Source organism: Lates calcarifer, linkage group LG18, assembly GCF_001640805.2.
Source record: "Lates calcarifer isolate ASB-BC8 linkage group LG18, TLL_Latcal_v3, whole genome shotgun sequence".
NCBI lineage: Eukaryota > Metazoa > Chordata > Actinopteri > Centropomidae > Lates > Lates calcarifer.
The window spans coordinates 18,514,682-18,536,999 of record NC_066850.1 but is presented as its reverse complement, the minus strand read 5'-3'; the positions used below and the strand labels follow the sequence as shown (position 1 = coordinate 18,536,999).

Genomic DNA, 22,318 nt, shown 5'->3' with positions numbered 1-22,318 from the left:
GTTAACAATGAGAGTGAAATGCTAAATGGGGTTTGTCAGTGTTGTTAATTAACATTTGCTAACTGTTAGCTGTAACAAAGCTTTCTATACATTATAACTGATTAACCATAATGGAGGGATAACATCATTAAAATCATTATCTAACTTTTGGCTCGTCAACATGCTGTTTGTTCAGACTATGGAAGAGGACCCACTCCCTTTGAAGATAGAAATTGCTCATTCTCAGCAGCATTCTCATTCTCTGTTGTAACACTGTTGTGGAGGTAGTCACAGGGCTGAATCAGCATCTACGTATAAGGGAGAGTCTGCATGGCAGAACAGACAGTGGCCAATGCCAATGTGGAGATTGACCAGTAAACAGATGTTACTTACTGATAACACAATAAATTTATACACAAAAAGCAAATGCACAATGTATACATAAAAAGCAAATACAAACAATGTGTATTGTATTTCACTTTGTATTTTGTTTTTTGACTTGTTCTCATTTAGTCATTTAAAATATTCCATACTTGGGATGTAGAGGAAAAGTCACCAGGGATTCATCCTCTTGGAATCATGGACTGAATCTCAAGACGATTTCTCATGTTTGTCGAGATATTTCAGTCTGGAATAAAGAGACAGACCATTTGACCAAGCTATGGCAGGCTGTTTATTAGTATAAATGATTGTCAGGAATGATATTAAAGATATATGTAATGCATTTCTGACTTGTAAATTAATTTTGACTTGCCAAAATTCCAGTTAAAGATATCTGCCATTACATTTTGACTGCAAAAATTACTCATTGAGATGTATGGGGAACTGATTAAAGCTCAACCATCTCATTCACACCATGTTTACAGTTTTACTACCGTACCCCCTCTTGTACCCCTGGCCTAATTTTATTTTCATATAGAGTTTCTCAGTTCTTTATTTATGAGCCATATTTTATTTATTTTATTATTTCTGTACAATTTTGATATTTCTTTATCATTAAATTCAATATGGATATAGTGTGTGTATTTGTTCGTTTGTTTGTTTTAACAAAGTTGACTCTGAGAGACATGCACAAGAACTGCAGTGCACCTGTTCTGCCCTCTATCTGTTGCTAAGAGTATATTGGAAAAAGTCGTGTTTGTTTGTTTAATGGAAATGTTTATGTTTTATTGGAAATTTATATTCAATTTATATCCGCATATAGATTTTTTTTTTTTTTTTTTTTACCAAAATAGAATATGTTTTCAGTGCCTTCTTATTCTATAATCTTTTAATTTTCCGAGAGGCGGAACTTCACTCAAAGCCTGTCGAACTTACGACGCTCTAAGTGCGACGGACTTCCTGTCAGCGCTTGATTGTATGACAGATATTTTAGACTACATAAGTAATGATGGCCTCTCTGTGTTAATTTACATTTTAATGAGGGCTTATTGAGATATTTATGAAAAAAATAAATAAAACGTGCATATTAGAAAACAAAATACCGGCGTACAGGAAGTGAAAGCAATCAGCCAATCAGCTCTACGCAAATGTGCCATGCGCGATAGATCCTGTAATGGCAGTATGGTCTCTGAAGGTTAACGTTAGCTTAAACATCAGTACAATATATTGAACTACTGTTGTCGTTTGGTTAGGATTAGATCCGGTTTGCTGTCGTTGTTGCACAGTGTTGAACTATCTCCTCAGTGACCACAGACTCAGGTAAGACATGTCGTGTTATTGAACAGGGTAATGCTGTCATCCATCATGTTGTTTCAGAGGGGTCTTCATCGTGGTTTTAAGGGAAGTTAAAACCAACACCAAGCTTTAATAAGACAACTGAAACACTAAGAGCATATCCAGTAACATGAGCTCACAGTGTTCAGACAGTGTGGTAACTGACAGATGTGTGGACAGACAGACATTCTTCAGACTGACAACATGGTGGCTTGTGTTCTGTTGCGCCTGCTGTAGCACGACTGCAGACACTGCTCTTTTTTAATTTAAGATAATCTTCCCATGTATATTTTCTCAGAAATGTAAGACTGCAAGTATGTATAAAAACAAAACTGCTGTCATGTGCTCATCGTACATAATACACGATCTGTCCAGATCGCCCTGGGAAATGTTTTTTACAAACTGGGGCTAGTAACCACTGTCATGAAAATACACTTTTCCTAAAGCATTTCCTAAAGAGAATAACCATGGATGTGTTACTGAATGGGCTCTCAGGGGCCCAAAACAGAGGGTTTATTTAAAGTGACTAGAAGAAACTTTTCTTGTTAGAAAGTCACAGAGCTCAGTTATGAGTTATCTTTTAATAAGTGCCTGCCAACAAAATCCATTTTTTAACTTCATATTGCAGCTGTACAACATGCTGAGGCTACAGTAACATTTCATTCAAATATTAGTTCAAGAAGTTAAGCAGCTGAATAGCTCTGCTTTAGGAAAATAGAACCTACATCTCAGGTTTCATTTGATGGTTTCTGGGATATTTTACAGTACAGGGAGCTATAATATTTTGTATATTTAGTATAATATGTGTGCAGAGAGTCAGTATGGATGTGCTGTGGCAGTAAAGTTTGGGCAGGAATATGTCTGTGAAAACAACACTGACGTTCTATGGCAAAGGCCAGTCACATATAAGAGGTTGACAGGATTTTCTTTAAAGATGTCCACAGTACATTTTTGATCAGTCAAATTCAAGATTCAAATTCAAATTTTGACTAGTTAAAATTCCATTAAAGATGTATTTTATTTGGGTTTTAGTTTTTAAATATGCCTTGAAGGAAATCACCATAGAACTCAATACCTAATCTTTATTGGACAGAAATAATTAGAGATATTGTAAATTCCAGATTTGACACAAATGCATTATGGTTATCTGTAATTAGAATCTTGGTGGTCTAATAAATAATAAAACGGTGCAGTGGTGTTTGTGAGGTCATAGAGATCCAAAATGTAATTACAAATATTCAAGTGAAACCTATCTACCATTAGGAGGGCCTGCCACAGACATTCAGGTGTAGGTCAGAACTAGTAGCATCACTTAACAGTTCTGTTTCAACTGCAAAATGTTGGTTTTGGGAAACTGCTGATTATTAAAAGATGCAAAACTAAGACAAACGAAGCACACCATATTCAGTTTACTGTTATGTATGACAAAGACAAGCAGCATATTCTCACATTTGAGATTGTGAAACAGAGAATGTTTCTCCTTGAAAAATGACTGAAATGATAAATATATGAGAAAAATAGATTTATTAATTGACTAATTGTTTTAGGTTCAGTGGCAAGCATATGTATTACAGCAGGGCCAATATTATCAGCTTATTTTATCTTTTGATAAATATATTGTATGGACATACTGTGTTGACAGCTTGAGGTCATTCAGAAACAGCGCCTCCATTACATCAGAGAGCACAGACAACTGCATTATTACACTGTCTGTTCCCTTCACATGTATCATTCATATGTATCAGAGAAACAGTGATTGTGATGATTATATATTAGCGGTAATATTCACTGTGTTCTATACTCACCCAATGTCCCATATGTGTGTTATGGAATTGATGTTCTACTTCTCTTTTACTTCTCTGCTCAGGTCAGCTGTCATGGCTGGTCTGTCACACTACGCCATGCGCATGGCCAGACTGAGCGCACAGATCTTCGGGGAGGTTGTGCGTCCGACAGACTCCAAATCTATGAAGGTGGTCCGGCTGTTCCAGGAGCCCCCCCTGGCTAAGAGAAAGGAGGTGTACGACTGGTACCCACAGCACAAGATTTATTATGCCATGACCCAGAAGCTCAGGTTTATGGGACTGTTCAGGTACTGTTGAAGTGTGATACAGATTGTGACTTGAAGCACAAGTATAGGCTTGATCAATGAGGGTATATCCCCTCTTCAAATTTAATTAAATGGTACTTTATGTGTTTTTCACTCAGTGAAGCTGCAGAGCACCAAAATCACTTATATTGCTACCTTTAAGGATAACACTTAGGGAAGTTCATAGCTGACAAAGTTTAAAATGAAATCATTCAGTCAAAATGATATAAGTCAAATTGAAAATATATATTTAACATCAAAACAAACCTGGTAAATTCAATAAATTATACATCTGCATACTTTGCCAAGGTTTTTCTTGATCATTGTTTAAGCATCTGCAAGTGACACTCAATACTTTCTGCAAATATTTTGATTTAAATGCGCTGCAGGACAGGGAAGGATTATGCTGTTGGAGCTGCTGGAAGGATTTTAACATGAAACATGTACACAGGAAGTGTTGAATTTCATTGGGGCAAAGTTGATTTAATCAGTGAGTGAAAATGTTGTTTTAAAAGATAAAATCAGAATATCAGTGTGGATGGTAACCCTCAATAAGCGTGGTGAAAGTTTTAATAAAATGTTTTCTCTTCCTTCTCAGGGATGAGCATGAAGACTTCAAAGAGGAAATGTATCGCCTAAGGAAACTAAGAGGAAAAGGGACACCACGGAAAGGAGAGGGGAAGAGAGCGCTCAAGAAAAAATGAGCTGTATCATTTCTGCTGCCTCATGTTTTCACAGGACTTGATATATTTTTATGGAGGCAGACAGCAGTGGACTGTGTGCACCATCACTGTGGGGGACCTGCTAATCCTGAACAAATTCCATTGGTCTGGTCATGACTGTCCAGTTGTCTGAACCTTCACTGTGTTGGCATGAATAATACCTGAGGTCAGCATTACACATGGAACATCTTCATCTATATCTGTGATACTGGAGTGAATCCCATCCTTTACTGTTGAACATGTATGAACTCTTGCATTTGCAGGGGGTGAAAACAGTATGGAAAATGATATAGCTAATCAAATGCTAATATGTCTTTAAGTTGAAACTTTGAAAATGAGATGATCACTATGATCATCGCGAGAGGCCTATTAAGTATTTGGTCATGTCTTTCTAAGATGAATAAAAAGTTTGGGTGTACTGCAGCTGTACTGTACCTCATGACAACTCGGGAGTTTCTTTACTGTCAATGGAATAGCTAGAAAATTATTTTTTATGTTTTCAAAATAAAATCATGTAGTAATGTACACTGATCAGCCATAACATTATGACCACTGGTGGATGAAGTGAATAACATCGATCATCTCGTTATAACATAATGTTCTGCTGAGGAACCTTTGGTCCTGACATTCATTTGGACGTTACTTTGTCACGTACCATCCACCTAATTATTGTCACAAACCAAGCACACACCCCTCCAATGGCAGCAACACTCCCCAATGTCAGGGGCCTCCCCCAGCAGGATAATGTTCACACCACACCACAAAACCTGCTCAAAAATGTCTCCAGGAACACGTCAAAGAGCCAAAGCTGTTGACCTGGTCTCCAAATTCCCCAGCTCCCAATCTGATTCAGTACCTGTGGGACCTGTCTAATACTGTCTAGGTCCCCTTAATACTGTCAAAACAGCTCTGAGCTGTTGGGCCTTGGACATGGTGTCTCTGAGGGTATCCTGTAGTGTCTGGCACTGGGACATTGGCAGCAAATCCTTTGGGTCATGTGGGTTGCGAGATGGGGCCTCCTTGGGTCTGACTTGTTCTGGATCATCCCACAGATGCTGGGTCAGATTGAGATGTTACCTCAGTAGAACATTGTATTATAACAAGATGAATGTTATTTACTTCACCTGTCAGTGGTTTTAATGTTACGGCTGATCGGTGTATAGTGTTACAACGCTCTCTCAGCCTGTTGTTCAGAAATTCTGCAATAAAACCACAACACAGTACACAGATGTTGGAAATGAGATACATATTTCACACGGTATCACCAGTTTCAGTAAATCTGTGGGTGTATCCAACGCTTGACCAGATATCCTAGTGTTTATTAAGCTATAAAATGAGTGAAGCACTTTGACAGCAGTTGAGTGTACAGTGTCTCAGCTGTGGAACCAGGGAGCTCCCAGGAATATTCTGACCTACACCGAGTCAGCCTAACCTTACAGATACAGGACAGAAAAATAAATACACATAGACTAAAGCTAGGCTTTTGATGGTCCAAACTGACATCTACAGGTGTGGCTTCAAGCCAGGATGACCAACTGCCCTGGAACCCCAGACCCATGCGAACTTTGACAGATCCTGCATTATCACTTCTTCTGGAGGCCTTGTCTTTTGCAGGGATGGTCCAAAAATAATTATTTTGGTAATATCTGCTAGATGAGGCAGGATGACATTATAGTGAATGACCAAGTGGATCTCGCGCCACCTACAGGAAGGTTGCAGTGCTTCTCTAGTCTCTAGAAAGCTGTGTGGTTATAAATACCACTAACAGATTTTCCCAACCTTACATTAGTGATGTTCAGTGTGACAGAGATATTTATTTCATTCCAGTTAAATAATATTATTAACTAAAGATTGTCCGTAGTTCTTTATTTTACTGGTGTATGTGGACAGATGCTTGCTGAGGTAGGTCAGGGGGGAACACTCCAGCCAAGGATGGGAAGTTGATGTCTGGAGGGGGACAGACCATTGAGTTTACTGGGTTCATTTTCATAATCTGCATCAGCTGTGTTTTGCATTGGAAACACGTTTGAATGAACATATGAGGGACCAGAATTCAAGATAAAATCGTTGTCATATTCAAGCTCCGTTTTAAGAGGTACAGTTAAAATGTTCAACCCAATGTTACAGCATCACGTGGTCCATTTAAAAACAAAGTAAGTATTTTAACCCGGATGAGCGTTTCCCTCATCCACTGGAGAAGAAGGGGAGCTCTTCTAAACCTACAATTATCATAATAATAACAATAGTAATAATAATGGTGATGATGGCATATTCCTGTGCCAGGTTAACAGTAGTAGTTGTGTGCCATCCATCCAGTCCAGATTAGTCCTGTCGTCCTGCGTCTCTGTCTCCCCCTCCTGTCCTCAGCACCAGCCTGCGTTTCCCTCTATTATTTTTCACTCAGTTTCTCGCAGTTTAAAATGGCGGCGTTGAGCAGCGCCGAGTCTCCACCGCCCGTCTTTAACGGAGACACCGCGGAGCGGGAGCCGGGCAGAGAGAGGGGCCTGGAGGAGCTGGGCGCCGGGCTGGACTCCTCCTGCTCGTCGGGGATCCCCGGGGGTCCGCAGGATGAGGAGGTAAGCGCCACGGCGGCGGGGTAGCGGGTGTAGGCTAGGCAGGGGACACGGGCTCCGAGCGGAGGTAATTGGATGTAAATCTTCAGGAAACACCGGCTGTAACATGGATCGTGGGGGCTGCAGTGCAGGGGGCAAGACGATGGACTAAATGCGAACGATCCATTTGAGCGCTAGGCTCCCACATCCCCCGGCTTCCACTGAACAGAAAAATGCGACAGACTGGTGTGAGCGGGAGGGGAAGGTTTTATTCGGCGGAGCCTGTGTTTATTTCGGGCCTGCTTTATTCCATTCGCTCCTGGCTTCATTTTCCAGGCTCGCTGCAGCTGCAGCCTGGTGCGCCAACAGAGCACACACACACACACCGCTGTTGACACAACAAAGACGCGCAATTACGCCGCTCTAATGCATTCTTGTGCATCCTAATGTGGCCAAAGTTTCATTTTCAGCAGTCCACTGAGGTTCTTCACCTCAAAGGGCTGACGATGATGATGGAGGTGGAGGCTAAATCAAGTCGTGCTTGTATTTTTTGAGGTGCAAACTGAGATACACAGGCTACTTTTATTTATATTACAGGCTTTACAATCACCGCCCCCACCTCCACACACACACACACACACACACGCGCGCGCGCGCGCACACACCACGCACGCACGCATACAGGCGGAACCATCAACCAGGCTGTGTCCTCATCATTTAATGCACAGTGACCATGTAGCTTAGCCTGGAAATGTGTCTTCAGTCTGCAGATCAGAGGCCTCACTGCTGGACCATGACAGCAGGATAAACCTCACACTCAGGATACTTAGAGTCAGAATCAACAGCATTTTTAAAAGTTTAGAAAAATGACTGTTAGCACTAAAATCAGATGTTTTACCTCAACATTAAAACAGACAGATGTGTTTTCTGTTCCATACCTAAAATGACAAGTGTGTCATTCTGTGAACTGTCCCTCTCAGACTTAAACAGCCTCTGGTCCCATTTTTAAATCCAGAAATTCTCATTACCTCTGTAGTTAAGAATTTACTTATCAACATGTCAGTTTGGACTGTGGCACCAGAGGTTTGGATGATCGTCTATCATCATTACCAGCGATCACCTCTACCTTCTGATTGCCTCTGGGCTTTCACTGTTATCACTCATTCAGAACATCAATAGAGCCAATCTCACCGCTGCTACTGTCATTAAGCTGTATTTTGGTTCATTTCATCAGACAATGTAGTGATAATAAAAAAACAACAAATGTGTCTTCAGCAACAGCTTGCTTCTCCTGAGTGGAGATCTCCCTCCTCTCCATTTGTGTGCGTGTGTGTGTGTGTGTATCTTTTTACACGTATGAAAAACTAGTTCTGCTGCGTGTGTTGAAATAAAGTCATTAATAGATGAAATGCATTATTAAAAATAATTTGAAGTCAACTGTCAGTATTAACAGATATTTACTGTACATATATTCAAGTAAATTGCTGCTGGACGCACGCGATGGAAGTACAGAGTTTGTCAGGTTGTTCAGTGCATGTGTCAGAATTGGAAGATGGAGAAGGGAGTGCAAAGGGGTTGCTTTAAATTAAAGAACAACTTGTGCTGATTTATGGTTATTGATCCTTAATATCTGCAGGGGAAAAAGAACTGTAAGTGTTTGTGTCTTCAATTGGCCAGATCACCAATTGCCACAACCTATGGCATAATTTTATAGTCTATCTTCAGGAGCATGAGAGAGCTCCAGTGGGCTGGTTATAGAAGTGCTGATGTACTTTGAGCACATATAAAAGGCACTCCAGTGAGTTTAGTAATGCACTTCCATAAAGTTAGGGGACCCACAACAGACAGATTAAGAAATGGTTCAGATCTATTCTGCAGAGGCTGAGTTATCCTGACTTTTAGCTTCTAGTATGGACTAAGCTCCAAAAAAACACTGGATCCTACTTTTCCCATAATGCAACAAATACCACATTTTTGCTATTCCCAGTTTGTGACATCAGCTTCTCTAATAAACTGAAAATCTCCAAATGTGATTTGTTAGTCCTGACAAAGCTCAGTGTTTTCACAGGCTGAGGTGTGCTGGTCAGGATTAGTAAACTCATGTTTATGCAGCTGGTTTTCCCTTAAATCTAGTTGTAAACTACTAATATGTCAACTAAATATGATCATGTCAGTCTTGGAACTCCATTGTCTACGTGTCCAGCAACCTCATAAAATCATTGTTATATATTTGAGTTTTGATTTCAGAGGGGTCCCGTGTGCCATGTCTTCTCTTTCATCTTCCTTGGTTAAACATTAAGCCAGAACTCCAGCTGTTTCCAGCCTTTTATCCATAGGGCTTTTTTTAATCAGCTGTTGCCTGAGTGGAAGGAGAAACAGTTTCTAAACTGGAGGTGGTATTGCACAATAGGAAAACAGGATTTATTGACATGCAGTGGCTTCAGAAAGTATTCAGACCCTTCACTTTTTGCACCCTTTGTATTGATAAAACTCTTTTTTTTCTGATCATTCTACCCAAATAACATGTTTTTAGAAATGTTTAGAAAGAGAGATGTCCCAATCCAGTCCTAAGGATTGGTTTCGGGGTTGATCCAGGAATATTTCCGTGGATCTGTATTGGCTAAAATAGATGAAAATCTGATCCTTTCATTACTGTACTCTGCTGTGTTTTGTCCACTTCAACCTGATCATGTCGCAGCTTGTCTCCTTTAAATTAGCCGGGCTCTACAGTGCAGCATCCCACTGCATAAGCTAGTCGAAATTAGCATTTGAAAGTGAAATATTAATTGGGCACAGCGGTGAGTGACTTTGAGTTCAAACTGAAACAGAGGTTTGGAAGAACAGGTCTGCTAAGCTCTGACGCTAATCATCATTAGCAAAGCAGTGTAGAAAACATTCAGCTGTGGTTTCTCATTTTAGCTGGTGCTAAGTGTAAAAGTGGTTAAAATGACAAATGTTGCCTAGAATAGGGCAGGGCCTATATTTTGACTTTGGTTCACACAGTTGAAATTCAGGCAAAGCTTCTGATTTCCTAAAAATATTTCTGTAAAAGTGCCTGCAGTAGAAACAGGCTAATAGTCACCACAGCTGAGAGCAAGTGGCATTTTTAATGATACCTGTAGGATTGTGTTCTAGGTTGAATGGTGAATGGTATAAGTTGAATGTCAGTTGTCAAAAGTGTCACAGTTTAGTTTTTAGTTATTTGAGTTATATGGTCAATAAATGAAATCCTGAAGACACTGAAAAGCAGTAAACATCAGTTGTTGGAGCCTCTTTGTTATTGCATCAACAGGGAGAGTTACAGGTACTGTTCACAGCAGTTCACCATGGTGGATTATCTGTTGACTGATTTTAAAACAATGGTTGCTAGTGGTAGGGAATTAACTTAAAAACATATGGTTTGCTTTAGAAATATTTTACAGAAAGTTAAAAAATCCTAACCTTTGTGATAATGTGAGTAGCTAGTTACGTTAATTTGATGATGATTATTTTCATTATGGATGAATCTGCTGTTTAATCGTTAAGTCTAGAAAATATAAAAAAGTGGGGAAAAAAGCCGTCACCACCTTGAACTCTCACACACAACGACCCCCATCATCAACATAACATAGACTGTGCAATGTGCCTCACTCTGTGCACTTTAATATTTAACTATTTAACTCTACAACCGTCCTGTGCAATACAACACACCTGTGCAATACGTTCACATTCACACTTATACCTCATTGTATATAGAGTTGCACTGGTTTTTATCTTCTTTATATTTGTTTCTGCATATTTTGTATGTTTGCACTGGAAAGGAGAAGCTCTCCAATCTCGTTGTACTTTTAGTGTAATGACAATAAAGGGCGTTCTTTTCTATTCCATATGCAGTTACTCCGAGTCAGCGGGGATGTTTCAGTTAGCTTGTTTCATTATCATCAGTTGAAAACCAAAAAGAAAAGCATTTTGCCATTTTTGCTTGAAAAAACAGTCAATTGCTTATCAATCTGTTTCAAATTAACTTTCTGTGAGTGGACTAATCAGTTAATCAGTTGTTGCAGTTTGCAGCACATATGTTCACTTTGACTCAAAGATGAGCTGATCAGATTTTGGTGGTCAAAGGTCAAGGCCACTGTGACTTGATGTTGTTGTGAATGCAATATATCAGGAATGCCCAACGGGAAAAGAAAAACTGAATGACTGGTGAGTGACAGGCACATGAAGACAGACAGACAGACAGACAGACAGTGCTGATAAAAACTTCTGGGATTTGGGATTGGTCCCAGTTGAGTGAAGATCAATAGTTAATACAAATCTAACTTAATGTGAGCCAGTTACATCTACCCTTCTCTCTTATCTTTCTTCATCTGTTCTTTCTCTCTCCCTCTCGCCTCAGCTGGGTGCCCTCACTGTCTCCACTTCGTGTAACTGTTGTTTCAACTGAAAAGCCCTCTGCAGAGTTGCGTTATTGCAACTTCGTTGTCGACAGACATTTTGTGAGTCGAATCAGGGTTTTCCCAGCTAATTTCGTCTGATCGTCAACTTTTAGGCAGCAGCCCTGAGTAAAAGCTCCAACAAATGGTATAAATCCCTCTAAAATCAAAAATGGGAAGACGTTGACCCCAAACTTCTGAAGGTCAGGCCAAAATATCAGCATTTTTTTTAAACACACCCAGTCTGGTGACAGTGGTGAGGATGCTAACAGCTCTGCTAGCAGGGAAGGTAGTCCTGGCCAGAGCATGTGACACTCTCCTGCACGTTTGTTAATCATTATTTATTGTTTATTGTTATTAACAAATAGTCCAATTTTCAGCCATAGAGAACAGCATAATTAAAAAAAACAAAACAAAAAACCCCAGCACTTAATAGAAGCCGTGTAGTAACTGAAATCAGCTATTGGCTCACCATTGTTGTTGCCTAGTGTTGTATTAACTTAATTGGAGCCACTTTTAAAGGGTAACTACATCCTTCAGCTGTAAGCCTGTCTTCCAGCATATTTAAAAAGGAGGGGGAGACATGGCCTGTAACAGGAAAGAGAGGAGGGAGAGCTAGTCGTCAGCTAACCAGCCATGAGGAGCTGCTGTCTGACTCTGTCTTGAAAACAGGGGAAACTGATGGAGCTTTGATAGTTACTTTGAGAGAGTCACTGTGTTTGTAGCTGAGCTAGCAGCCTCTCCTCTGAGAGGCCCTGGTGTGTATGTCTGTGTGGGAGTGTCAGTACGTAGCAATAACCCTTATTTTGTTAAGCTCTGAATAGAGCTCAGTTATCGGTGGGCCCTTGTGTTGTTTTACTGCCACTGCAGACGAATACATCTTGTTCATTAACGTTGTTTTTCGACTCTTATCTGACTTGCTAGTGCTAATGTCACCAGCAGGACAAACTGAGGCTACAGTTAGTCAGTGTTGTGCTTCTTACACTTAGCATAGCAGCTGCTAATACAGACAACAGAGTCAATGTACAAGATAGGGTCACCATTAGGGAGGGGCCACAGGATTTGGTTGAACCAAACTTTTAAATTTATACAGAAAGAAATGAGCTAAATGTGACCAGAAAAAAAAAAAACATGCTTGTAGTTGTTGGTCTTCATTACATATTATCTACTAATAAGAGAAATGTATCATTCACTCCCCATGTGGTGTTGAGTTGTACCTCATACTGTACTCCTGTACATGGCTTTTACCCAGCAACTCACATTTTAATGTTTTTTATCATGTGGGAGAACATCAGATTTCCACCCCAAAAGTGAACATTGGCATCTTGGTCAGCTCGGTTATGAAATCCTGCAGTCTCTCCTGTGGGGCTGCTGACAGTCCTGTCAGCCGGGCACCACAGCTGAGAGTACCTGAGCGGCCAACAGAAAACAGTCAGGCTGCCCTGCCTGGTCCTGTCCAGTGTCATTTCATCACCTGTCTAAACTTTGATCACAGTTTTGTTCTTTGTCATTTCAACAGAAGACCCAGTTTGTTAAGTTTATAGCCTTCCACGCTGTTGGTCACGCGTTGTTCCGTGTGCTGGTAACTTAAAAAAAACAGTGCAATGATCCGACTAAGGGTGCTCTTAGCTGATGCTTTTGTTGGGACAAAGTAGTGCTGATTGGAATCGAGACTCTCTACAGTGAGCCCTCAAACAGTTACACTGATCAGCCATAACATTATGACCACTGGTGGATGAAGTGAATAACGTCGATCATCTTGTTATAACACAATGTTCTGCTGAGGAACCTTTGGTCCTGACATCTATTTGGACGTTACTTTAGTGATGTATCCAGCCTCTGATTTTCAGCTGTGAGATGCTGTAGCTGATGCAGCTGTGATTCCACTGTCTGGAACCAGGCAAAGGGAAATACATGCTCACTGATTGTAGTTTGGAAAGTCAGAAATCTTATGACGCTCCCTTATAGAGACTCTTTGATCTACATTGACCTGGAGAATGATGTGGCGCTGAAGTCAGAATCCAACTATATGATATCAGACCTGTAATGGACAGTTGTGCACTGGGAGTGACCAGTGCTTGTTTTAACCTGTGTACTATGTCATAGTGGAAGACAACCAATGCAGAATCTATTACATCTCACAACATCCCAATAGAGGGACCAGCTGGTCAGTATCACTCCTCAGCCTTGTTCTGCCAAGTTTGACAACTTCTACAATGTGTTCTGTGACCTTGACCAATAGGAGTACAGAGTACTTTTCACCACATATCTGTGAACATGAGAGGAGAGGAAGGATGTTGTTGGTGCAGTCAGGTGGAATAGTAGGCTATTTTCTCCTTAAAACTTTTGCCTAAATTTAGTTTTAACATGCTGTACCTATTATTATTATTATTATTATTGTTGTTGTTGTTGTTGTTTTAATGTAACCTATTGAAAAAAAATAAAAAGAAAATGCTGAGCCAGAAATGAATCACTACCAGCTGAGGAACTTCATAATATATAATCACTGTAAACAATTCAACAAAACAAAACAAACAAAAATTTGGCACTGGAAAATTTGTATTGGAAGAAAGTTTGCTGAAAACTGAAACATCAAAGCATAGAATATTCTTATCTTTCTTTATTTGAATGTTTTTTTGGATTATGATGTGTTTTTCAATGACGATCTGCAGGTTTTTTCTTCATGTCTGCTTTCACTGACTGAATGTCAGTACTTTTTCGTTGACTGATTTTCCGTTTCAACTTCTCACTTTTTCACTGTTTTGGTGTGGAGGGGAGGGGCAAGGAGTATGTGATCTACATATAGAGAGAGACACACACACACACACACACGCAGAAAGAGAGACATGGTGCACCTGAGAACCACCTTCAAAAGTTGAATGTTTCTTTTATGATGTCAGTAAGACTATCGACGTCTTTTCCTGCGTACATCACGAGTGAAAAATAGGCGAGACCTGGAACTGCAGCCATAAGGTTTGAGCTGAGCACGACATGCGTGTCACTCAGCTGTGTGGCTGCTCTAACCTGGTAACAAGACCAAGTCGTTTCCCACAGAGTGTATAAATATGCAGTGTATGGCTGTGGTTTCATGACCGCCACACACTGCAACTCAGGCAGTGTGTCCCAGGCAGTGGTATGCAAATGATGTGCAGCTTGTATGTAGATCGCAAAACTCAACTCAAACAAGACTCGAAGGCAAATATCTCCACACAAGTCTAGGCAAGATTTTTTTTTCCCCACCAGTCATGGCTCACCTGTTGCTGCACCTGCACTTGCCGCGAGTATTCTACGTGGTGTTGTTATAGTTCATTGTGTCTGCCTTCCTTCTTCCTCCCTCTGAGTTTGACGTCAGTCTAGAACAGGTTTAAGTTCACAGAAATTAGATAGTTAAATCCCTATCCTGATCACATGCTGTCGCAGCCTCAGGGAGGTGCACTGTTTGCACAAGGTTCGGTAGCATTCTCCTTAGACATCAGTGATTTTGTACACCATTGTTGTTTAATGAGACGCCCCACCCTGAGTAATTAATGCTAAATGTGCAGGTATTATTAAATACATACACTAACAGGACTACTTAGTAACCATTTAGCTTGGCTTGTATAATTACTTGGCTATGAACATGTGGAAATGTTGCCTTGCTGAAGACGTTAGCTCAGTAAAAAACTTTCCATTTGTAGAGATAGGTCTTTGTTGTTGCCATATACCCCTAGCTGGGGCAATAGTGGGCTGTTTAACGATGGCATCGCTGTGCGTCCAAGTGTTTGTGGGTGTGCGGTAGGGTCATCTGTGATTCTTTCTGTCTCCAATGAGCTGTGTAGAAAGCACAAGTTGTTACACTTGTTACGTAACAACTTGTTCTTGTTACATTTTGTTACATTTTTGTCATGAATATTAATTAACCTTGTCAAATATCAGCTGTGCTCATATTTTGGCAGCAGGGTGCATCACTGCTGAATACATAGTGCAAACATTGAACTGGATTCTGTGTTCAAAGGTGACGCCCTCTTCATTTCTATAAAAGCTGATCACTGGGCACATATAGCAGAAAAGCCGTACCGACTTCCTCACACCCGTAGAGCATGCTCAGTAGAGTCCTTCTCTGGCAGGGCCGAGTGACTTCCTGTTGGCTCTCTGCACACATGAATCAGATAAAATTATATCACAAATTTCATTCAATAAATTCTGATAATAATTAAGAGTCTTGAGGTTTGTGATGCTCAGAAAAATGAATTCATATTTCCAGTGACTGTGTATAGGGTTTTTTTGGTCATGTTGCGCGCGTGTGTGTGTGTGTGTGTGTGTGTGAGAGAGAGAGAGAACCCGGAAGTTGCAATATTCTTCATGATGACATGATGTATGTTCACAAGTTGTGAAAGACATCATCCAGCATGTAGTCTGTCATGTCCCTTTGCTAAGTTATGGCAAGAATTTGTTTGCCTGACGTTATTACGTGACCATTTCAAAAGGCCAAAATACAGTGTGATCAAATCAAGAGTGCCCTGTTACACTGAGGGGAGGCCAAGTCATGGGGACATTCATTCTATAGACCTCAGACTCTGGTTGTTTTTTCATATACTGATGTTGTTTGGTGTTTCTCTGCAGATCTGGAATATCAAACAGATGATCAAGTTGACACAAGAACACTTAGAGGCTCTTCTGGACAAGTTTGGAGGAGAACACAATCCTCCCTCCATATATCTAGAGGTAAGTGTGCTTTAGCTTTAGAAGATATAACTTTGGAGCAAACACATACGTGAATGTCAGTTTTGAGTCTGAGGGCTCTCTGGTGTGTTGTCCCTGTCAGGCCTATGAGGAGTACACCAGTAAACTAGATGCCCTGCAGCAGAGGGAGCAGCAGCTGCTGGAGGCCATGGGGAACGGTACAGACTTCTCCTGCTCCCCTTCTCCCACGCCAGCCCTACTGGAGGTCAAGATGGGAGGTTGCGGAGTTGGAGGCGGGGCTCAGGCCTTTCCCTCAGCCCCGAACACCTTGGCTGTCCTGCAGACCCCCACCGACGCCAGCCGAGCCAACCCTCGCTCCCCACAGAAACCCATCGTTAGGGTCTTCCTGCCCAACAAACAGAGAACAGTGGTATGTCTGACATCCTCTCATGAAGTGAAGATGATTGTAAGGTTTGAGGTTTTGATCGTCAAAGATGATAAGAAACCATAACCACATTTATTTTAATTTGCAATAGATATAATTAAACTGTTGCTCTTTAAGCTAGATAAACGCTGTGAAGTTTCATTTGAAATTGGACAGGCTACAGAAATGTTTACCTCAGGGTGTGATGGCATCAGCTGGGTGAGACCAGTGTGTCTCATACTCTCTATATATAAATAAGTACATTGACAAACTGAACATTTGTTACTAATCATTTCCAAAATGCCTGATTTGAAGATAATTTTGAAGTCAGTAGATGACTATATGTGCATGAGGACTACAGCCTGACTGATGCTGGGTTTCCTCAGTCCCTCCATTAATAACATCTGTTGTGATTTGACCAGCATTTGAACTAAGCAGCATTTAGAATCTGTTTCTGAATGACCTCAAACATCTCTTTGACATTTCTGTGTTGACATTTTACTACATCCAGGTTACAGTTTATCTTGTTCGTCATATGACATCGATTTTATTTTTGGTTCCTTACGTCTGTGAAAGCAGAGAGCACAGGAGGCAGATTATGAAAGAAAGCAGACATGTCTGACACGGCTCTTTACGCTGACTTAACAATCACGAGAGAAAATGTGGTGAAATCTCTGGTCATCAATCAAAAACACTGCTCCTAGATCTCACTGGCAGCCTGCATATAAAGAGCCTCACCATGTGACTGCTGCTACCAACCCATGTTCACAAACCAACCAATCAGATTATGGCATAACATATGACTCAATACACTGGGAAGTGTAACATGCACAGTTTGCCCTGACATACATAGTTTTGCATGAGTCTTTGCTTTCCTGAATGTCTACAGCACAGATGACCAGTGAAAACCAGGCTGAAAAATACCAGTCAACATTTCCTTCCAATCAGAATCATTGAACTATCTAGACTTGCTGTGGTCGTCTCAGCTGACTTCATCTCTGTTGTTAGCCCCCTCTTCTGGACCATTTCAGTTCAGTGAGTGTTGTGCTGTGTTCAGGTCCCAGCTCGCTGCGGGATGATTGTGAGAGACTCGCTGAAGAAAGCTCTGATGATGCGAGGTCTCATTCCAGAGTGCTGTGCAGTGTACAGGATACAGGATGGGTAAGTCTGTCACTAACGTACTGCAGAGGAGACTAACTAATAATACAGACACTGATACATTACGCATCCCTTAGCTGTACATTGTCAACACAAATAACACAGTCTTTGTTTTATAACATACTTGCACTTGCATGATAAATATGTTTATTTATGTGATAATATAGAATTTACAGTTTTGTGGTGAACTTAATTTGCATAAACCTACCAGTTCAGACACTTCTGCTTGTCTGTTTCTGACTTCTTCTATGTTTTAATGATTATGCTTGTGTGCATGCTGTGGCTATATCACGACTATATCAAGTATGTCTCTTAATCATAATGCTAATCCTGCTCTATAAATTAGCGGAACGTTAACTTCTTGTTTCAGAGAGAAGAAGCCTATTGGCTGGGACACAGACATCTCCTGGCTGACAGGAGAGGAGTTACACGTAGAAGTGTTGGAGAATGTTCCACTGACCACACACAACTTTGTAAGTAAATCTCATACTGTATACGACTAACTAACGCAGGTTGATCGTATTGCCTAGCCATACCTGTTTCTGATTGTACGTTTGTGTGTTTGATTGACAGGTGAGGAAGACCTTCTTCACACTGGCCTTCTGTGACTTCTGCAGAAAGCTGCTGTTCCAGGGTTTCCGCTGTCAGACCTGTGGATACAAGTTCCATCAGCGCTGCAGCACTGAGGTTCCTCTCATGTGTGTCAACTATGACCAGCTAGAGTAAGTCACACGCACACCACAGGGACCGTGAAGCTTCAAGCAGTCTGGGATTGAACCCACTGTAAAATGTAGTATATAGGTTGACTTCTTTAGTATTTTTATCCAGCGTTTGCTGATTGAATCCTAAATAAGATTCTGAGCAAAACCAAGGTGAGAACAACTGAATAATCAGTAAGTAACCATGATGATGTTTGTTCTGCAGCTTGTTGTTAGTGTCCAAGTTCTTTGAGCATCACCCGTTCACCCAGGAGGAGGTGTCCTCAGAGGGAACCACCCCCGTGTCTGAGGCCTGTCCGTCACTCCCCCCATCTGACTCCACTGGGTGAGTCCTCCACCTCCAACGTTTTTTAGCTACACAGCATGGAGGGTGTCAGGAGTCTGTCATTAAGCTAACAGTAAACATGCACAGATATATCTTGTTGCAACTCTTAAACTACTTTTAACTAACAAATGTCATCTTTCCAGGTCTATATGCCACACCACTGTGTCACCGTCCAAGTCCATACCCATCCCGCCCAGTTTCCGGCCCAACGAGGAGGACCACCGCAACCAGTTTGGCCAACGGGACCGTTCGTCCTCCGCCCCTAACGTCCATATTAACACCATTGAGCCTGTCAACATTGATGTGAGTCTGCTCTCCCTCTGCTGAATGACTGATTAGCTATGATTGGCCACCGTAACTCCAAACAGCAGATGATTTCACTGATTACCACTCTTACTGATGATTCCTGAACCTCCAGCTTGCTTTCATAGAGTATGATAGAGAACTGAGTGTCATATATTTGGGGGAGGAGTTCATGGTGGTAATCTGTTTGTATTCCAACAAGACACCAGCCTAGGCTAATATCTCCAGATAGAGGGCTAGCTGGCATTAGCCAGGGACAGACCAAACAGAATCTGCAGTTTGTTGAGCTGGTTGTCATGGCTTCACCTCTTGTAACCAGATATGATAACTTGTCAGCTGACTCCATCTAAAAGTTGAGATCAGTGTGCAGAGCGTCTTTTCAGTGTAGATGTGACTGAGGTAGCCAGAACATCTGCCACCTGGAGCCAGGAGACCCAGAAACTGCAGGAGGTTCCCATGTAGTCTAACTATTGACATCATAACTGTCCCACCTCAAGGCAGCTAGTGTAGCAGCTATCATCTACAGTAGCTGTTCATTAATTCAATATATTAGCTATAGTTTAGAATTAGATTACTGGGCTGTGTTCAAATAAATGAGAACGTGTTAGTCGTTCATTTGAACCTGTTTGAAAAAGTGATAGTTCAGACTCAACTTAGACAGAGCTCAACTTCAGATTTGTCTGGTACTTTCCTACAGAGCTTTTGTTCCTTTTGTCTCTGGATGTTATGGAGTCATAAAAGTGTTTTTCTTGTGAACACATCAGTTTGTGCCACCTAGAGCAGATTTGCATCTACTTGCGTCCACTCACATTTTTTAATGTATTGCCTCTAAACGTGACATCACATTGATTGTGAACACAACACGACCTCAGTACTTGTTTTGGTTCTGCTCTTCCAGCTGCTTTACTCTCTGTAACATGACTTCTTAAGAATGGGTCCACAGTAGATTGAACAGTACATGTGTGTGTGTGTGTGTGTGTGCAAATTATGAGCGTTCTTATTACCTATTTTTTCTTCCTTCGTTTCAGGACCTGATCCGAGATCAGAGTTTACCAAGGTCAGATGGAGGTAAGGATCAAAGTAGCAGACTTCAGGCTCATTCTGTGGCTTTTTTCCCACCATCCTGCGTCTGCGTGCTCTTGGTCTTTTGTGTGTGTGTGTGGAGTTCAGACCCGAGGAGTTGAGTCAGTTATGTTAAATTCTGCGACCTGTCACTGAGAGCAGTAGTTGAGGACACATGTTCTTTCAGATCTGTGGGTCAGGGTCTTTAGAAGAACAGAACTTCCACCGCAGTAGACCTCTTTTCCTTCCTCCAGTCGTATGTAGAATTGCTCTGCCAGGTCAGGAGGAACACACACAGCTAATGAATCTTTCCATTTCATCACAATAGTTTAGGGGAAATAAAATCACCCAGAATTTTGGTAGTAAATCATAATGTAAAGAGGCAGCTGTTTCCTCTGCTTCCAGTTTTCTTTTCTAAGCTTAACCTACTGTTACCACCGACTGCTAACTGTAACACACAGGCACCAGACTGATATGATTATTTATTATGAGTAAATATAAATTTGGCAGTGAAACCTGTAGATACACTTGACAAACAGAGCTGAGCTAACATGCTAACAGTGTAGTGTGCTAGGAGGGCTCTGTTTAGGAGCTCAGCTTTATCCATGGACAGTAGTTAGAGCTGAGAGGGGCAGGGTGAGTAGCAGTGATGGTCTGTCTGTCTCTCTTTGCCCTGCAGCCCCCCCGACCCACCCCGCCCGCTGCTTGAGGAAGCACCGAACACGGACCTCAAGCCCCCTCCTATACTCCTACCCCAATGACATAGTGTTTGATTTTGAGCCCGAGCCTGTTTTCCGAGGTAGTTAGGCCTCTGTGTGTTTCTGTGTCCTTCAACTTGCTCCCCCTCCTCCCCCCCACACACACACCCCCACCACCTCCACCCACCAGCCCCTCCCCACACACCAACCCCAGCCCTGTGTTACATCCATGACATCCACTGTGTGTACCCCTCTCTTTCTCTTTCCCCCTTTATGTCCTCACATGCTCTCTCTACCACACCTGACAGGTGCACAGGTTACACAAAGATCTCAACACTACTCTGATGAGACACTTGTGATTGTACGCAGAGCTCGACATTAACTCTCCGAGGCAGGAAGTAAATTTACCTTTCACTTATCCAGACTCAAAAGTGATTTGTCTGGCCAAAACTGACAACAATTGACTTTTTTCCTTTTGTTTGTGAAAGCAGAATTCAGACAAACAAACAGCTGAAAGCATCCAAACAATATGTGATCCAGAATCAGCCTACATACAGAGGCTTTAAACAGGTTAGCCAACAGAAACCTTCTGCTGCAGACTCCCTCAGAGTGAAACCTCCATGGCATCTCCAGCTCACATTTTAAGCTAACTGTATTGTTATAGTCTATAGTGTTACAGTGAATTACACAGTTACTAATGCTAATTAGCTAATGTCACTTGCTTGTCAGCCAAGTTGGGTTCCCCCCCAGCAGGCGCTGCAGAGCACCTTTCATCATAATGCACCCATAATGAGTGGTAACCTGAAGACACACACCAGTTAGTTTGTTTGTTTCTGATTATTAATTTGTCCAGTAAGACAAGTAAATTTCTCTTCTATTCCCCTTACAAAAAATACCTTAATGTCGAGCCCTGCTATGGATGGTGGTTTAATCCTCTGCAGTTATTTATTAATTATTTGAAGAATCAGTCGAAAGTTGTTAAGATCTGTTTCATGATGGCACAGTAGTGAAAATTCAAATAATCCAAGAGGCAGCACTTCACATGATTCCGGGATTTAGTCAAATGCATTAAAATGAAATGCGTATCGCAGTGTGAAAGCACATGCAGAACTGCAGCTGTTTGGATGGCTGCTTAAATTTACATGAACAGATGTCACAATCAGCATATAATGAAGTATGTAAAGGGTAAGTCCAGTGTTCTGTCCACAGGATTTGCTCTCAGACTGACAACCTGTAATGATACATTTGATAGCTTTGCACTGCAGCTGCGTAAGCTAACGTTAACATTTGGCCAGATTCTGGGTTTAAAAACAACAGTGCGATGTGTTAAAAGTTTACTGGGAGATTCCAACAACTCTTTTCAATAGCTGTCTGTTACTTACACTTGACAACTACCAAGACACCTGCTGTCTTATTAGTCTGAAATGGACTCAAAGCCATCATCTAGATTTGTCTACTCACCACTCTGTTGTGGTGTTTTTGAGCAACAGTCAC

General features: G+C 41.3%; 2 protein-coding genes across 3 annotated transcripts in view; both read left to right on the top strand.

Annotated features, from left to right (window-relative positions):
* Positions 1-1,448: 1,448 nt before the first annotated feature.
* On the top strand, positions 1,449-4,940 carry mrps33 (mitochondrial ribosomal protein S33). Its single transcript, XM_018697236.2, has 3 exons — positions 1,449-1,680; positions 3,563-3,787; positions 4,383-4,940. The coding sequence occupies exons 2-3, from the start codon at positions 3,573-3,575 to the stop codon at positions 4,486-4,488; spliced, it is 321 nt and encodes a 106-aa protein (XP_018552752.1). The 5' UTR covers positions 1,449-1,680; positions 3,563-3,572; the 3' UTR covers positions 4,489-4,940.
* A 1,899-nt stretch (positions 4,941-6,839) lies between these two features.
* Positions 6,840-22,318, top strand: part of braf (B-Raf proto-oncogene, serine/threonine kinase) — a 28,087-nt gene continuing 12,608 nt past the window's right edge. The window contains exons 1-10 of one of the 2 annotated variants that reach the window (XM_018697232.2): positions 6,840-7,082; positions 16,076-16,177; positions 16,278-16,565; positions 17,617-17,720; positions 18,088-18,190; positions 18,291-18,439; positions 18,642-18,761; positions 18,905-19,064; positions 20,093-20,132; positions 20,806-20,925. In XM_018697232.2, the coding sequence (XP_018552748.1) occupies positions 6,927-7,082; positions 16,076-16,177; positions 16,278-16,565; positions 17,617-17,720; positions 18,088-18,190; positions 18,291-18,439; positions 18,642-18,761; positions 18,905-19,064; positions 20,093-20,132; positions 20,806-20,925 (1,342 nt within the window). In that variant the 5' untranslated portion in view covers positions 6,840-6,926. The remainder of the gene's footprint in view (positions 7,083-16,075; positions 16,178-16,277; positions 16,566-17,616; positions 17,721-18,087; positions 18,191-18,290; positions 18,440-18,641; positions 18,762-18,904; positions 19,065-20,092; positions 20,133-20,805; positions 20,926-22,318) is intronic. The other variant, XM_018697233.2, reaches the window with a different exon arrangement.

Coding starts and splice junctions, on each gene's coding strand:
- mrps33 (XM_018697236.2), top strand. CDS start 3,573: ATGGCTGGTCTGTCACACTACGCCATGCGCATGGCCAGACTGAGCGCA. Junction 3,788..4,382: donor AGGTTTATGGGACTGTTCAG/GTACTGTTGAAG, acceptor CTTCCTTCTCAG/GGATGAGCATGAAGACTTCA.